General features: G+C 38.2%; 1 protein-coding gene across 2 annotated transcripts in view; it reads right to left on the bottom strand.

Annotated features, from left to right (window-relative positions):
- fut8b (fucosyltransferase 8b (alpha (1,6) fucosyltransferase)) overlaps nt 1–19,586 on the bottom strand; it is a 142,630-nt gene that overhangs the window by 11,473 nt on the left and 111,571 nt on the right. For both annotated transcript variants that reach the window (XM_030128776.1, XM_030128777.1), the window contains one exon: nt 17,838–18,084. In XM_030128776.1, coding sequence (XP_029984636.1) covers nt 17,838–18,084 — 247 coding nt within the window. The remainder of the gene's footprint in view (nt 1–17,837; nt 18,085–19,586) is intronic.

Genomic DNA, 19,586 nt, shown 5'->3' with positions numbered 1-19,586 from the left:
ATTCACTAACCTTTTGTGTCTTTTTTGAATACTCTTGCATTCGTTCCTCTTTTCTCTCCACATTTATTAAAGTGGAAATTTATCAGGGATGTCTTTGAACTATTTCTATAGTTTTCTATAGCCTTCAGACTTGGTAAATGGTGGGTTAATTTTCAACCTTGTTCTGTGATTATGTGATGAAATAATAGTTAGATTTAATGAAAGAAGAGAAGCGCATTCATTTTTGTGTAAATCAATAGTTAAATCAATTGACTGAATAGAGCGTATTCCTTCATGTTTTCATGTTTTAGGCGACCTTGTAATTAAGAAAAAAAAAATTATTTATATAGGACGTTTTAAAGCAAAAGTAGAAAGTGCTTTTCAGGATACAGATACAGAACTGCACACATATTAATAAAAAACAAACATAAAAATACACAAAACATCGCTACAGAGAAACAAAAAAAAATAGTTTTGGGAAGCTGAGCTAAAAGATTTAGGGGGACTATCCCTGAGAGATGGGGCCCTAATGGTATGAATCACCCTTGGACTTGTGGTGTGCGTAGGGTATAAATAAAGAGACCTTGGTCGAATGATCCACCGGCCAATAGGAGGAGTACGGATGCACAAGTTCATAAATGTGTGAAGGGGCGAGTCCATGTAGGACCTTGTATGTGAAAGGTAGTACCTTGAAATCAATTCTATACTTTATGGGGAGCCAATGAAGGGACGATCGATGTGATGTGAGACTGACAGTTGGAATCCGTTAGCATAGCGGCCTTGCATGAACTGCTGCAGGACAGACAGGAACAGAAAGTATTACAGAAGTCCACGGACGAAAAAAAAAAAAAAAAAAAAAGAGGCTCAAAAAAAAAAAAAAAGGGCTCAAATTAGAGTCTTTGTTCATTGAGTTCTTGTTTGTCCTTCCTGCATGAAGTACAGCTCGGAAAATCTTTAAAAAAGATTTAAGACTTAAATTATTGGCTGACAAAGCACCTGATTCCCTCCAAGTTCCACTAATCAGTGCAGTTTGTTGTGTTTTTTTTCTTGTGCCAAAGTCTTTCATTATATTGGATTCAGCTGTGATGGTAGCCTTCGAGTGGTTCTGGACATTTTATGAGGGATGTACACCTACGCTGTGTTAAATGTAGCCCTGATGAAGATTGCTCAAGGTTGAAACACTGACTTCATAGATGATTTGTAAAGGAGTTAGTCATGGAAGTAGAGGATATCTGCAGGCTTAACCCTTAGGGGTCCACAGTGACTGAATCACATGACATTTTCAACATGTCATAGCGTTGGAAGTCGGTCATGTAGACCACTGGGGACAATTGCATTCAAAAGTGCAGACCTGAAACACTCTCCCACTTTTTATTTGATGTTGATAGAGCACATACAACCGGAGATATGGCAATTTGAAACTGGAACAAGCAAATGTGAGTAAAAGTATGAACATGAGGTGGGGAGGGTGTTAGATTTATGACCATATCTTCGTCATTTTTTGTCCTTTTTCAAAATGGAAAAAATGGCCAAATCTGTGGATTCTAATCCACAGATTACATTGGCATTACAGGTAAGAGTGAGAATGACCCCCACCTGAACCAGAATGCGGAAACTGGGAGGACCAGGGGTGGGCGAGTGGGAAGAGGGGTGAGAAAACCGGAGAAAACCCCTATGTAAAGATATGCTTTTATGTCAAATATTTGAGTATAGTTTTAATTTATTACAATTTTGATTTTATATACCTAATATTTGGAACCAATATTCCCTTTTAAAGTCTTTGAAGAGGTTCGTTAAGCATCCTTGTGTTATTTATGCAATAAATTATATAAATTATATAAATTTTTCAAATCGGATTTTATATTTTTTGTGGGTTTTTTTGGCCTTTTGTGTTGATATAGTAGGTTAAAGTGAAAAAATAATAGGCAGATGGGAGATGAAGCTGTGTTGAAAAAAAAAAAGATAACAAACATGGGTATAGTAAACACTTCTTCATATAGTATAAAAAGGCAAAATCAAAACTACTCAAAAATGGACAAAAGAGGCTCAGACCCCTAAGGGTTAAGGAAATTTAAGACTTCAAGACTATTTTCATACATATTTTGATCAAATTTAAAACCTTACATTCATAGAACATGCTTCATACTTATACCCTTGTCTAAACCATGACACAAAATCAGGATTATCTATGCAGCTGATATTAAATTTGCATTTCCTCAGTGGAGTTCACACTGCTAAGGTGCAGACCTGCATCTAACCTCCTCCCCTGATGAATGAATGACTGTTGGTAGTTCTGTTCTTTCTGATTTCTGTTATATTAAAATACAGTATTACACATTTGACAAATTCTTGACAAATATTTCCAAAGAAAACAAAACAATCATGTACAGTATATAGTGTTTGTAGAATTGTAAAATCTTTGACTGATGGATTTAAGGATTAATGATTATTTCTAAGGATAAGGGATACTTTTATTAGTCTTTGGTTCATTTATTTGTGTATTAGGACCCTAATAGTTCCAAAAGTTTGAATTTGAACCCTCCAGGTGAGGCAAAGCTATCTTTATATTCATTTTGGCAAAAAACGAGTGGATTTCTACACCCTGTTTTAATTCCTGCTTAATTTGTTGCATTTTATAACTAGTTACATCACGACATTTGCACATATAAGGTCAAGAATTCCGACGAACATTTCTCTGTGTACGCTATAATTATTTATCATCAGCAGTGGTTGTAGTCCAAACTGAAAATATGTCCAAACTTTGAGCCAATTACCTAAAATGTTCAGTTGTTGGTTGTATTAATGAACACAAGTAGCTGAACGGGACAGAAAGCAAAGTCAACAACCTGGAGGGAGTGGGGCATGAAGTAGATCATTTGGATTTAAAGGGCCAGCGCTCAAAACGACCTTTCTGGTGTCATTACTCAGAAATAGGGTTAAAGATGGACCTGTGGAATTGAATTAATGAAGAATTCAGACCCAAGCAGAGCATTTACAGTTAATGTAGACCACAGGGAAATGTTTTAAAATGCATAATTCCATTTAAAAAAGCTAAATATCACTCCTTTAAATTTTAGATAATCAGATTTAACATTTTTCAAGACTTTTTAAGGAACTGTGGACACCCAAAAAGAATAATCGCTTTTTTATTTTCCTCCTTCTGTTTAACATTTCTTCTCTGGAATGCTTGGATCTCCTCCCTGTTTTCTCTGGTGCAGTAGGTTTTTTTTTTAGGTTATGTTTTCATTAGGATTTGTCTGTCTGACTGTTGGCAAGATAACTCAAAAAGTTATCGACGGATTTGGATGAAATTTTCAGGAAATGTTGATACTGGCACAAGGAACAAATGATACAATTTTGGTGTGTGTGGGGGGGTGATCTGCCTTGACGGAGGTCTGCGCTCTCCAAGTGCTTTTCTACTTTGTTAGCAAGATAACTCAAGTTGTGCACTTTTCTGGTGTCATTACTCAGAAATAGGATTGAAGATGGACCTGTGGAGTTGAATTAATGAAGAATTCAGACCCAAACATAGCATTTACAGTTTATGTAGACCACAGGGAAATGTTTTAAAATGCATAATTCCATTTAAAGAAGCAAAATATGACCGCTTTAAGTTTTAGACAATCAGATTCTACATTTTTCAAGACCAAAAAGAATAATCACATTTTATATTTTCCTCGTTACTTTGAACATTTCTTCTCTGGAATACTTAAATCTCCTCCCTGTTTTCTCTGGTGCAGTATTTTTTTTTTGTCGGCTAAAATTTGCTTAGAGGTCTTATTTGTCTTTGTGCATAAGAAATCAATCTAAGTGAATCCCCAAAGGAACTTTTTGTTGGTAAATGCAAGTTATGCAAATTTACAGGATTTCAGTTCTGTTGCAACATGTTGATGTTCATATGAACTATGTTTTCAGCTAAAAAATGTCCAATTTCATCACAATTAATGCTATATTTTCATGTCACATATGGCCAAGTTATATTTTAACTGAATTTACCTGAAAAACAAATATTCTATTCTTTTAGATTCCCCAATTTTTCTTACAAGATTCTATACTACATATCACGTTTTATTTTTACAGGTTGCAATATGGAATATGGTGCTGATCCATCCTGCTTATGTTACGCAAATACATACATTAAGAATGTCACACGTCACTTTTTAAAATCAACATTTTTCTAATGATAAGCATTTTATAAAGAAATAACAATTCTATATTGTTATTTACTCTTTAGTATGATGATAAACTATACATTAAATAATTATGATACTAGTTTTTGCACAGGGATCATTTGTGGAAATGCTGACATGGCTGCAGAGCATCAGTATGATGGGATCTGGAACAACCATGTCACATCTGTCCACTGCCACATTTTGTGTTTTTGTTAAGCTGTTATTGTTTTAGATCCACAATGCTAACATTTATGAATAAGAGAATAATTAGCAATAGTAAGTATATAAGTTTATTACTAATTAAGTACTGGTACTGACCAGAGCATCATGGGTAATGTCACGTCCATCCACCAGCAAAAGTTTTCACATACACGTGCTATTCAAAATCCAATATTTCTGAAAATATAGCTTCCACTGTCAAATAATATCAGTAGTCTGTGCACAAATGTATTAGCATTATTTCAACACAGTTCTATGCATTTCTTACAACTTTTTTTTTTTTTTTTTTTACAAAAATGGCCACTCATTTGACCCCCTAAGTAAATTTTAGCCATTTAAATTTATTTTCAATTGGATTTAGATCTTTAGCTTTTAAAATAAACACCGGTAAACTACCTCAAATAAATACATATCCAAAATAATAAACCACCTTCATATATCATAAAGGATAAAAGATAATATAGAACGTTGGATTCTCTCCACGGAAAATACACGGCGCTGTTGATAACGCTGCTGTGGAGTCAGAAATAGAAACGGTAGCCCTACTTTCTTTTCTCTTTCTTCCCCACTATCCTTTCGAGCATTAGGGCAGCATTAAACGCTCGAGGAGTGGATCTGAGCTGCTTTTAGTCGGTGGTTTCCAGCCTTCCTGCAGCTTGTGTCATAAGGGAGCAAGCAGTGAGAGAGTGATGGTGGCGACTGAGGGGTGTGGTGGTCAGCTGGCGGTTAGTGGGTGCTCTAGGGACAAACTGGCTTTTTCATCCCTCATGGTACTCACTCTCCATCAACCCATGTGCCTCCCACTGCTGCCGCTCTCTCGCCTTTTTCCTCCAACAGTGTTATGGATCTCTTTCAACCCCACTTTTACATCTCACACTCAAACCCCCCCCCCCCCCCCCCTTTTTTTTTTTTTTTTTTTTTACTTCTCCTTACATAGACGCGTGCACATATCGCCTTTCCCCACAGTGCTGATACAAGCACACAGGCACTTTGTTGCAACATCAGTGCCGAGTGGAGTGGATGTATCAAGAGCTGAGGAGAGAGTGGGGAAAAAAAAAAAAAAAAAAAAAAAAGAAAGGGGATAAAAACTTTGTTCTACCCAGTGCTTCATTTCAATAACCCCTTCCCCAGTGATAGAGAGGAAGAAAAGGGAGGGATGTGCATGTGAGACTAGAAGGAAATGGGAAATACAAGAACATTGATAGAGATGTGTTGGAGAAAAAAAAGTAGTATTAGAGCAGGAGAATTGTGGGTATGGATGTGAACTTGGGGAATGTAAGGGAGACGTGAGTAGTAAAATGAAAAGAAAAAGCTGAGTGAACAAATGAAGATGGGGGAACAATCATAAATGAGAAGATGTGAGAGGATAGGGAGTGGGAAGGAGTCACTGAAAATAAATAAAATAAAAAATAAAAAATAAAAAGGAGGAGAGTCAAAGAAGGCTGGGAGAAATAGGCTGCTGGCAGGGTGATGAAAGACAGAAAGAAGTAAAAACCAAAGAGTATCTGAGAAAAGAGAGATGAGCGTCTGAGAGAAGAGATGTGGGGGGGGAGTGAGAGCATAATGAGATGGAGTGAGAACTAATCTGAGCAGGACAGGAAAAGGCGAGGAAGCGCAGCGAACATCGCTCACAGCAAAACGCAAAAAAGAAGAAGGTGAGGAAAAAGAAGAGTTATGAAGGGTGAGACGCTGGCACAGAGACTAAGAACATATGGATGCGAGCGGGATGAAGGGGATGACAGAACTAAACCAGGCTGACTTCACAAACTATTAAAAAATAACTCTTAGCATTTGTTTTAAACTACTTCCTTTACCAGACGGGTAGAGTCTGCCTCATGGGACAGCGCAGCGAGCACCAAAAACTTTAGACTAACTTTAGTGGCTCAAAGTCATTTCGTATAATTTGCTATGGCTGCTAGCTTACCATTCTTTCTCTCTCTGTGTGTGTGTGTGTGTGTGTGTTCCAAAAAGGCTTGAAAACACTGCGAGGGTATCGTCAGCTGGAATATCACGGGTGGCATCTAGGTCCTGACTCTACTCTACTCTGGCTACGTTCAGACAGCAGGTCTTAATGCGTATAATAATTCATTCATTCATTTTCTCAACCCGCCTTATCCTCACTAGGTCACGGGGGTTGCTTGGAGCCTATCCCAGCTACATAGGGGCGAAGGCGGGGTACACCCTGGACAAGTCGCCAGTTCATCGCAGGGCTGAACATATACGTAGAGACAAACAATCACTCTCACATTCACACCTACGGGCAATTTAGATTAACCAATTAACCTATCAGTGCATGTCTTTGGAGGGTGGGAGGAAGCCGGACTACCCGGAGAGAACCCACGCAGACACGGGGAGAACATGCAAACTCCACACGGAAAGGTCCCACCCCCCGTCAACTGGTGTTGGAATCGAACCCAGGACCTTCTTGCTGTGAGGCACGAGTGCTAACCACTGCACCACGTATAATAATTATTCGGATTTTTTTGTGAAATCCGATTTTTTGTGTGCTCGTTCATACAACAAATTAAATGCAACTTCTACCAGTTTTGAGTCTGAACTGAATGCGACCCTGAAACGACCTGTCCTGACGTAATACGTGACCACACATGCACGCAGTGTGTTTACGGAAGTAAATATGGAGGCGTCTCGTATCGGCGTGTGCGTGGCATTCATAAAGTTTCTCTACAACCAAACTCAGCACCATTACAGGGTGGGGAAGCAAAATTTACAATGAACATTTAGTTGTTTTTTCTCAGCAGGCACTACATCAATTGTTTTGAAACCAAACATATATTGATGTCCTAATCATACCTAACACTATTATCCATACCTTTTCAGAAACTTTTGCCCATATGAGTAATCAGGAAAGCAAACGTCAAAGAGTGTGTGATTTGCTGAATGCACTCGTCACACCAAAGGAGATTTCAAAAATAGTTGGAGTGTCCATAAAGACTGTTTATAATGGAAAGAAGAGAATGACTATGAGCAAAACTATTAGGAGAAAGTCTGGAAGATACTATTAAAGAAGAATGGGAGAAGTTGTCACCCGAATATTTGAGGAACACTTTGAGGACCACATACAGACACATAGAATAAAAACATTTTCTATTATGTCAATTTTCTTGTGGCAAATAAATTTTCATGACTTTCAATAAATTAACTGGTCATACACTGTCTTTCAATCCCTGCCTCAAAATATTGTAAATTTTGCTTCCCCACCCTGTACAGTCAAATAATTTTAAGTAGAAGAATAAAAAAGAGGAGAGCCAGGTTTTTCGCTATGGCCTGCTACGTCTATACGACGGAGTATTTGGATGCGGAGGCGGAGTCAGGAGTGGTGGGATAGTGATGTTAGCAGCCTCACTGACACAGACTTCATTCATAATTTTCGAATGACAAGAAGAACGTTTAAATATATCTGTGATTGCCTCTCCGTAACACTCTCACGACAAGACACTCATCTCCGGCGACCTATATCCGTTCGTAAGCGTGTTGCAGTCGGGCTGCACTGGCATCTCAATGATGTAAAGGTCGGATAAATGCGACCTGGCCGTTCAGACTGACGTCGCATTGCATTGCAAAATATCCAATACGTATCGGATTTAGTGCCACATATGAAAGTGGCCTGGGTCTGATTTGAAAAAAAAATCTGATTTGTACCGTTCAGACTGTCTTTAACAGGTCAGATACAGGTCAAATAGCGGCAAAAAAAAATCGGATTTGGGCCACATTTGGCTGCAGTCTGAACATAGCCATATTGACTCAAAAATAGTAGCTTCTGTCTGAACATATCACCGTACTTTCCGGACTATAAGCTGTTACTTTTTTCTCACACTTTGAACCCTGCTGGTTATACAACGACACGGCTCGAGTATAGACTTTTACGGGCTAACGGCCACCAGGGGGCGCTCTAGCAGGAAGCGCAAAAGCGAGACAGACAGGTGGAAGAGGTGATGCGAAGAGGAGAAGTTTTAAGTTTAACTTAATCATTTTGCGTGTCATGCACAAAACCGCATCATGGAAAACACACGAAGAAATGCATATGATGCAGCTTTTAAGCTAAAAGCAATCGATCTGGCTGTAAAGAAGGAAATAAAGCTGCTGCACCGAAGTAACAATGGAAGAGAGACTGAGAAGGTGTGTGACAGAGCCTTTCTGAGGCTGTTCAACTCTGACACTGAAGAAGACGACTTCAGTGGTTTCAATGAGCAGAAGGAAGATGAAGATAGCGATCAATGATTTTTCTGGGTTTTTTAACCAGCCGTTTTCCTGCCGTGTTACAGGCACTGTTTGGAAAAAAGCAGTTAAGGTATGGAAATAAATATTTAAATAATCTTTTCATCTTTCTGTGTAAATATCTCATGTTACAATGTGAACACCCACGGCTATTAGTCAGGTGCGGCCTATATATGTACAAATATTTTTTTTCTTTTAAAATTTGGTGGGTGCGGCTTATATTCAGGTGCGGCTTATAGCCCAGAAAGTACGGTAAGCCTATCATTGGTTTTCCTGAAGTTATTATGGTTCCATTAGATTTATTTGGACTCTCTAATAACCACATGGGTCCTTTAAGCAAAAAAAAAAAAAAAAAAGAAAAAAAAAGATTCCACCATTAATATGATTTTAGGGCTAACAGAAGGCTCTGATGTCTGCTGTGTGGATGTTGACGGACAGGAATGACTGACATCTTCCTCACATGTTGCATCAGACTTTTGTAGCTGCTGTAGATCAAATCGTTTTTTTCCCCCCTGATGGACAGCTCTACTGTAGTTAAAAAAAAACTGCACTGATAAGACTGTCAAAGGATTATGTTAAGTAACTGTATCATCAAGTGACATTATATAGATATAATAATAGCCATACTGAGCTAATTTCTGTATTGTTATTACCCTGGGTCATAATTTGTCAGAATTGATGTGTATATGTATGAGGGCCGTTCAATAAGTTCATGGCCTCACCCAGAACAGCACAACACAGACTGATAATTTATATTTTATTTTTCAACATAATCTCCATTTATAGCAATGCACTTGGTCCATCGATGTTCAAGCATCACTATCCCATCACGAAAGAATGTACCATCCTGTATTACAACAACCAGTATTTCTGGGTGAGGCCATGAACTTACTGAACAGCCCTAGTATGTGTTGTCTGTTATAGTGTGTTTTCTCCCCCAGCCCTGTAGGGATGCTGCGCCTTTTGCTTCTTTTTTTTTGTTCCCCTTGCAGGAGGAAGCTGCGGATTGGTGGAGCCAGATTACCCCGCCCTTTAAAAATGACCCTGGATCCCGCAGTTCGGTCTCTTTTTTGCTCCCAACTGTGAATCCTGAGTGTGTTTGGTCGTCAGTCATCGTGTGTGTTCCGTTGCGTCTGTGTAATTTGTAAATAGATGTAAATAGTGTTCTTTTTTTTTTTTTAAATCAGTCTAAGTTCCTGGTAGAGGATGGCGGATCTTCTGTTTTCGCCTTTTCTCCTGGTTTTGGTTGAGGGAGTTTAAGTTAAGTTAATTTAATGTATTTTATTTCTTGAATTTATTTTGGATTAGGGAATTTAGTTTTGATTTTGAAGAAGACTTCTTGTTTGTTGTTTTAGCTGTGCCCTCCTTTAACCCTTTTTGAGTTATTTTAAAAAAATAAATAAAAAAATCCACTTTAGTTCTGGGCTGGTGTGTGTGCTTGGGAGTTGGGAGGGGACAAAAAGAGCATATTATGTGCGTCTTGGTTAACCCCTACGGCTGGGACTACGGATGTAACGATATGACAATTTCATATCACTGTTATTGTGGCAAAAATTATCACGGTTAGCATTATTACCACGGTATTGTTGAAATGTGTTCAAAATGTTCAAAAAGTACTTATACACACACTGAAATAATTTAACCAAGTTGTATTTTGAAAAAAAAAAAACAAAAACAAAAAACAAATAAAATACTAGGCACAATGTACTTTCTGTTGGCAGAAACATTCAAATATTAACATGTAAACATCAAACATACAAATGTTCATTAACCCTTTCATGCATGAATTGTGAGAACCTGAGTCAAGATTTATTTTTTGAGTGTTTTTATTCCTCCTTAGCCATGAAAAAAATGTGATCAAGTTTTTTTTTTTTTCTATGGAGTTACAAAAATATCCATGCATTTGATTTCTGAAGTAAAGAAACGTGTTTAAAACCCAATATCAGAAAGTGATATCTAAACAATGAAATAAAAACATTTTTACTGTTGCTAATCTGATGTCTTCTCACATTTTAACATGTTCTAATGCTAGTAATTACTCACTTCATGGAGATAATATGCAAAAAAACCAAACAAACCTTTTTGTCTAACAAATAACAATTGATTTACATTCAAACATGTCACTGCAGATCAGGTTTATCAAGAACAGCACAGTTACAGTAATGGTATGAATGTCAGTGTATGGGATGATGCATAAGTGTCCACTGTGTTGGCTGATACGGAACTAAAACAACAAAACCCATTAATATACAAGAGAACAGCTGTAGAGTAACTGTCCACTGTAGTGACCTGTGCATGAAAGGGTTAAAGATGGCACCTTATGGCCATCGTTTGAGCATTTTCCACATCGAGTTTGAGTTGTTTTAGTTTCTTTTTCATAGACAGATAGATAGTCTCTCTCTCTTTCTCTTTCAAAATGCAGTAATCAAACACGGTTATCATGATAATTAGAATTTAAACGGTAATACTAACCGATGGGAATTTTACTGTGGTTTATCGTTATACCGGTAATCGTTACATCCCTAGCCGGGACGTAATAGTATTTATGCTAAATTGGCATTGATTTGTTTGTTCGGGCCTGCTAATCACTGTACTTAAAGATAAGGGATGGACCATGATTTTCAGAATATTTCAACAGACATGACTATATAAAAAAAAAAAAAAAAATCAAATTAAAAAAAGATCCTGCCTGACTATTGTTCTGTCTCTTAAATACATTTGACCTTGTTTTAACTGGTACCTGAAATCTGCTCCATCAGGCAGCTCCCAGTGGCTCCATGTGTCTGTCATTCAGCGAAAACTTGATGTATACATGACCCAGGGCTGCACCCGTTGTCTGACCGCAACCGCGTTAATCAATTCTTGTTAACGTTCTAGACTAATGTAAAAGTAGTGCACATCAATTTTCGCTGGGGATTCCTACTTGTATTTAGCAAGAGAAGCTGTTTTCAGGACTGCGGGGTTAATGTAACACTATCACAAGTAAGGTTTAGTTTTATTTAGCTCTTTTATTGTCAAATGGGTTGTAGGCGGTCGGTCGCTGTCGGTGTTTCATTCTGTTGTGCCTCTGTTCAGTCCACTCCATCTCTATATGCCATACACTACTACTTATTTTCTATTTTGTCAGACAGCTAAACAAATATCAAATACTCATTTACTCTCTGCATACTACATAATCTTAATATGTGACCACAATGTCAACAGCCAATGGTATTTTATTACCTCCAATATGCCAAAAGTCATGATTAATTACCAGCAATTATCTTGTAATATTTTTGCTTGAAATGCTCATCCCTATCATAGATTACATTAAGTTAAATGTTAAGGTTAAATTACTTAATTATCCTCATTGGAAAATTCAGCCTCTGCATTTTAACCATCCTTACACACATACACACACACACACACACACACAGTAACAAGCATTAGCGATTAGCATTAGCGCATTAAGATCTGCCATTAAAGGTGTTCAGGGACCAACTCCATGTCTTCATCAGTAACTTGGTCAAGGCCACTGACTGAAGAGTTAGGCCCAATCCCACTTCCCCCCTTACCCCTCCCCCTTGGCCGTTGCACTTGGTACTACTACTTGAAACGGAGTTGCAAAGGGTAGGGGTTGAAACATTCCCCTATGAAATGGGACAACCCTTCGTGACCTGTTATGTCATCAGCAGTCATCGATGCCGCTATTAACAGATACGACAACTTTGTTTCCTAAATTATTCATCATGCCGTCAGCAGCTGTAACCGTCTCTGTTCCATGGGTTTTGGTCATCTTTTTGCAGCTATCAACCATCAACCACAGAAATACGATCTATAACACACTGAAACGGCATTAAACGGTCGATCAAATCATTGAGATGTTCACAAAAAAAATACATACATTTGTGTCTTTCATCACACTGCTGCACTTTTTTTACTGTGTTTACCTCCATCTTGCCAACGATTTGAACAGAATTATGGGAAATTTCTTCTACCCCTCCGTTTGTAGTGTGGTCCTGAAATATCTTCGTTTCAAGAGCTATACAGCCCTGGGTCTGAGCCCTTCCCCGTCGTCCAATTGAGAATCAGGACGACACTACCCCTTCACGTGTACACGCAAAATGGAGGGGTAGGGGTAAGGGGGTAGGGTCAAGGGGTGATTTGGGATTCAGCCTTAACCAATGTACACCTGTTTTATGATGATTAGGGGCGTAAGAAAATATTGGTTCTGCAATATATCGCGATATTTCATTTTAACATACTGTATCGATATTAAAAAGTACTGTATCGATATTTTTAGGTATTTATTCAAATGCAGATATTGTGGAGGTTCATTTTTGTTTTTTGGTTTTCTTTATTTATATCTTATTTATTTTTATTTAACACCATTTTATTAAATAATGGTTATTTGAAGCATCCTAAAAGCATTTTTTACTGTCTGAGAAGCAGATGTTATTTCCTTTGTTGGGATTGCACAAAAATAATGTTATGATGTTAGTTCTGAACTAATAGAATATGAACATTTGAGCAGGATCTTAAACTGTAATGTCTGTAAAACATAATTTAAGTTTTAACACAGGAAAATTTTGTCATATAGCATTGGATCCTGTTGTGATCAAATAAAAATGTGTTTAGTATTTGTGCATATTTCGGGTGTAATTCAATTCTTCAAGGAAATAATCATTTAAAAACAAACCAAAAAACAAACCAAGAAACAAACCAAAAATTGCCTTTTTAACCGTATCATGATATATCGTATCGTGATCCTAGTATTGTGATTTGTAACAAATCGCCAGATTCTTGCCAATACACACCCCTCATGATGATCAAGCAAACCAGAAGACCCTAAAACCCATGGGGCGTAGAGCAAACACGCAAATTCAACACTAAAAAACCCTGGGTGAACGCAGTTGAATGAAATGCAGACCTATCTAGGTGTGATGTGAAAGTGAGAACCACTATTCCACCGCGCTGCCACTTGAAGCTGATTATCACACACAATATGTCTTATGATGCATGTGTCAGCATCTAGAAAGTAGCTTAAATTAGTCGTTGCTAGCCACTGTCTTTTGCAGTTTAAGGTTGTTTACAGAGCACACTGGTCTAAGGGTAGACTGTCACATATGTTTTGAGATGTAAATCCCTGTTGCGACAAATGTTTATCAGGTGACGGCTCCCTCATTCACATGTTTTGGTTGTGCCCTGCCCTTCAAAAATTCTGGAAAGATGTGTTTCAGATCTTATCTTCCGTACTCAAAGTTGACATATGTCCTAACCTCTTGGCTGCCCTCTTTGGTGCTGCGGGGGAGGACGAGGTCCGCTTGACACCAGCTCAGTGCCGTGTCTCATCTTTGCTGGTTAGACGTGCAGTTTTAACACAATGGGAAGGTGCTGCCCCACCCACTCATGCTCAATGGTTGGAAGACCTCATGTCTTGTCTTGGTCTGGAAAAAATTTGCTGCTCTCTTCAATTCTCTGATATGAAATTTGTCAAGATATGGGGCCCCTTTTTGACCTACTTCCAAAACTCAAAAACTCTCTAACTTCCTCTGCAAACACCCAGCTCATTATTTCATTTATTGTATCAGGTGGGGCTCTAAAGGCAGTAAATCAATGGTCCTTGACTTTCTTTTTTGGGGGGTTTTCCTTTTTTTTTTTTTCCCTTTTTCTGTCTTGTTTTGTTTTGGTTGTTGGGAGTCTGATGTTTGTTTCCTGAATTGAAGAACGTTGTCTTCAATTGAACAAATATTGTGTATTTTCCTTCACACCAGAAAAATTAATAAATATATTTGATTTCATTTAGTCATTGATGTTTACTGTAGGGGTGAAACGATTCTTCGAGTTATTCGAGTACCTCGATTACAAAACATGATCAAGGACTTTTCTCTGCCTTGAGGAATCGCTTATTTAATTGTAAAGCTCCAAACACGGCATTTCGCACGGACACAAGCAGCACAACACGCTTACGTTACTCACACAAAGGTAGATGACAGTGGATGCGGAAGTATTCGGATGAAGCGGCGGGAAGATGGAGACGAGCATAGACAGGCGAGTGAATACAGTAGTGATGACAAAAGACAAAAAAAAAAAAAAAAAAATCACAATAAAAAAGACAGAAAATGTCGGAAGTGTGGAAGCATTTCAGACTGAACAGCAAGGTAAAAACTGTGTCATGTATCCGTTGTAACACAGCCCTTCCATACCACAACAGCACATCTGTGATGTACCATCTTCTCCGTAGATCCCCAGAATGGAGCGGAGGAGCCGAGATAAGATAAAATTAACGTCGGGCAAATCCATGAGATTAACGTTAATATACCTTACTAACATAACGTTAGCCCTGTGGAGGGCTAGGTTTCTGTTAATTATGGCTACTGTCGAATGTGTGGCTAGTTTATTACCTCCGCCAAGGAGGTTATGTTTTTGCCAGGGTTTGTTTGTTTGTCTGTCTGTCTGTTTGTTTGTCTGTTCGTTAGTGTGCAACATAACTCAAAAAGTTATGGACAGATTTTGATTTTTCAGGGTTTGTTGGAAATGGGATAAGGAAGAAATGATTAAATTTTGGTGGTGATCGGGGGTGGGGGGGGGCACTGATCAGCCTTGGCGGAGGTCTGCGCTCTCCGAGTGCTTCTAGTTATGATTGTGATGAGCATAGATTTAGGTAGTAAGCTGTGATTTGCAGGATTAATTTCCCAAAAGCACGGCCAAAATGGAGCACGGCTTGCTGAAAGTTTTCTCTTACCTTGTCACGGCCTGATTTTGGTAAAATCCAACTACTTTTTGCAAAAGTGAAGTGAATCATCAATTAACTGGATGTGTGTGAGTGTGTGTGTGTGTGTGGGGTTATAGGTTATGAGACAGACAGATAAGGTGGGGGGGGCATTGCCTTGATTCTCCTGAATGTAGCAGAAATGTGTAAAACTGTTCGTGCATGAACTCATTCCAAGTTCCCGTTCAAATATTCTTGCCTCTTATATGACACAACGCATTCCTGTTATGTCTAAATTGTAAATTCTGAAACTTACAGCTGCCAAAGTTAAGTTGCACAACAAAAAGGCAATGGTTATGTCTTTTTTTAATTTATTAACGCCTTATATTTTTGATACTTACAAGAAATACTAAGTTGAAAGTAATTAAATTTTATTTCTTTTTAATTTGTGTTTTATTTATTTTTATTTGTGTTTGCAATTGCCTCTCTGGAAATGTTTCTAGTCAAGAAAATACATTTTGTTGCATATGCACAATATGCATGTAAGAATTATAACTGCTAATTATCAAAAAAAAAAAAAAAAAAAAAGAAACCAATTGGTCCTTCATTATTAAGTGAAATACCTTATTTCTTCTTGCGTATTTATAATTGCTCTTTAACCAAGCAAAAAATAAGTTTTATCCGATTACTAGATTAATCGAAGGAATTTTCAGAAGAATTCTCGAATACTAAAATATTCGATAGCTGCAGCCCTAGTTTACTGTCATATTTGGTAATTACCAGTTTAGGCTGGTTGTTGTTCTAAAAAATGTACCATCTACTATGAGAGTTTCATTTATCACCCCTTACTCCTCTACCATCTTGCCCAAACAGAGTCATTTCTGACTCCAGAAGGTCAAAATCCAAACTCATTTCAGAACTGCAGTCCACAAACTAATTGCCGACGGATGTCACAGTGGCTAAGTTCACTCCTTTCATACAGTTTGCGGTTCTTGCTAATATAGCGTATCCCCCCACCATGCCATCTGTTACAACACATATGTCAAAACAACTGTTGGGGAAGATCTATGATCTAAGATGGCGGAATTATTTATGAATCAAGAGATGCTGGCAGATAGCACCTGAATGTTTGCGGACTGAGCCCCTGACCAGGATACAAGGAAAAAGAAACACCTACATATGTCGAGCCAGTTTCTTAGAAGTTCTTTCCAAGCTGACTTAAAGTACTCTGACAGCATGCGAATGGAGTGGGCTTCCTGGGAGCCGAGCTGAGCACTTCACACTTCACACTAATGAATACTTTCCAATTAGGGTGCACTTGACTACGAGAAGTCCCAAGACAGTTTTGAGTGTGAGAACTGTGTCTCTGGAGACGGCACAACACTAAGCATCAAAAATCAAAGCCACACCCAAAGATTGAAATCAAAGTTGATGGCTGTATTATCTGAAAAGGCCGCTTCCTCCATTTGTGTCAAGTTTTATGAGAAATATCCAGGTCTTGTTTTTAAATATTAGAGCAGTAAAAGAAAGATAATATATTGTATTACATTCCCCTAAAATCCTTTCACTGCTTATAAAAAGGTAACGCTTAAATGAGTGTTTCTGATTTTAAAAAAAAGATAATTTTGTATGACTACTGCACAATGTAGGTTCTCTACAAAAGCAAATAGCACCTTTGTCTGCAGATGAATAGATGTTTAGTGAGCTATTAAGTATTACAGCAGCAGGACTGGGTATGTGGATATGAATGGAATACAGTGTAGAGCTCAGTGCCTGTGTTTATGGAAATAAATGAACATATCAGCCAGACTGAGTGTTTTTAATAGATTTGTGAAAATAAGAGAGGCTGTTGACAGAGCTCCAATATCTCAGGCTTTGGACACATAGGCATCAGTTGTTAGTAGGATCAGTTCATCAGTTCATTGTTGGTTTTGTTCATGGGATTTATTGGCAATGAGAGAAAAAATACTGCCAGGTTTATCCCTTAATTTACAAACAGACAGTTTTGTTATTCTTTCAATTACTATTATCATTATTATTATTATTAATGCCATTTAAATCAGTCGGCGAGTCCTTTATTATTTGGCTATTTAACTGCCTAGTATTAAATAACAAACTGCATATGTCTTAAAAAGAACCAAGGCAGAATCAGGAATCTCAGTCTACCTTTCTTTAAAGAACATGATTTGCATCGGTCTGACTTCTATGAATATAAAGTAGTGCAGAAATAGAATGCAAAAACATTCTTATGATAAATGTAGAAAATTAACTAAACAAAACAATACAATCAAATGAAGTTACCTTTAATGCTATTTTATTAACCTCATGTTAACCTTACCCAGAGCGGTGTTTGCATTCTACCACGGCTTACGGCTACGTCTTTGTTTTCTTATTCCTCTGCCTTTTGTTTGCTTTGATTGTGATGCACTTAGTAACTTTATTATGAAGAAATGCTATAGAAATAAAGTCATTAGTGTTGAAGTGCTTATTACCACTGAAAGCCACACACAAACTGAGACGTGATAGCAGAGTGTCCTTACCCAATGATGGGATGTTTGAAGCCCAGCTTGGCGGTGGTCTGCTGAATCTCTTTCTCCAGCCATGCCTGCGGGCGAACCAGGTACTTGACAAACTGGGACACCCACCAGACGGACGGGTCACCATGCAGGCGCTGCAATCGCGGGGCCAAATCCTCAGGGATTGCCAGGGGCAGGTATGGGGGCCGAGGGTGGAGACTGTCCACTATGGGCAACTCCACAACCTGGACGTCCTTGTCATGAGCCTCTCCTGTTGGGACCAAAACATAAAAGAGATGCATTAGAGTTCATCTGTGAAGTCGGTAAAATGTCTGTCCAAAATCGGGGATGACAAATTGCTTGTTTTTTCGTCTGAGCCAGTACACACAAAAATCTGAAAATATGAATACACACACACAAAAAAAGAAAATTGAATCAATTCATTCATTATGTTTGAGGGCAAAGTTTTCTGCGCTTAATTTTTCGTCATTAGACAAATAGAAAAATGATTTCAGCATAATTCAAGTTAAGACCATATTTGATTGCAACAGGGTAGGTGAATGTTTCAAGACAATAAGTTTTAATAAGAAAAACTTTTATCAATGAGGTGTTGATTCAAACGGTTTCAACTGAAGCCTTATTAGTCACACCGGGGTTATAATAGTTCAACATTTTCATTAGTTCTTCACTTAATCTTTAAGTTTGACTTTTGATTTCAGTTGTAGTTATTTTTATGACAACAGTAACAATACAAAAGTAATTTTAGTTTTATTTTAAAGAAGTGACATGTTTTAGTCTAGTTTTTATTTATTTGCAATGTTAATTTTTGAGGTATAATGAGGAAATCCTCTATTTCTAGAGTGTGAAAATGGTTAAGACACTTATTTATTGTAAGGCCCCATATTGAGCAAAGCCATTTTATTCTTGTTCACAAACGATTAACACTGGTCACTGCAGCTTCATAAACAGATCCAAGAGTTAAAGATTCAATGAAGCTAATTTTACCTGCAAATGTATTTCGTTTTAGTTCATATTTTTCTGTTCACTGTAGCCTTGTTTTAGTTTTTTAGTATGACTGTATCTGATCATTCACTGAGTTGATCTAAAAATGTTGTGTAGTGCAATAGCTTAGCTTTAGCAACAGATTCATTCCTATTCCGTCCCCATCATGAATCCAGACCTGCCAGCCCCTGTGTGTCCAGCTTTTGTGACTGACAGCTCTCTGCTTGTCCTTGCTTAAAGGCCAAGGTAAGGTCTTTAATGCAAGGCTGTGGAGGGCCAGGGGCTAAGGCGAGGCCCTGGACTGGGGGTGATGACTTGGCGCAGGCCCCTTTAGGCTCAGTCCTGCTTGGCAGAAGCCCTGGGCAAAGGGTTGAACACCACCGATTACGAAGGTCACCTCTCTGGGCTTTAAACCCCTCGTGCGCTGCTAGACCTCCCCATACATGAAGGCCAACATCCTTGGACAAAAACACACACACACACACACACACACACACACACACATGTGCACGAAGCACAGCTGCATCTTTGAACAAAGGTAGAAGGCATGAAAATAAATACACATGTTCATCCAAAGCAAACAGACACACATGCAGCGGTGTTACAATAGTGACAAGCGATGTGTATCCAAATAACAAAACAATAAAAGAAACGTGCATTGACACACAGGAGCACAAAGAGCTGCGGTTAATCTCATCTCACCAGAAGGGATATGCCTGGCAGACACAGCCTTTCTTTCAGTCTTAAAACCCGAGGAAGGTTTTTTTTTTC

Source organism: Sphaeramia orbicularis, chromosome 24 (genome assembly GCF_902148855.1).
Source record: "Sphaeramia orbicularis chromosome 24, fSphaOr1.1, whole genome shotgun sequence".
Lineage (NCBI taxonomy): Eukaryota > Metazoa > Chordata > Actinopteri > Kurtiformes > Apogonidae > Sphaeramia > Sphaeramia orbicularis.
Note: the sequence above shows the minus strand (reverse complement) of the source record. Positions and strands in the feature narration are given on the sequence as shown.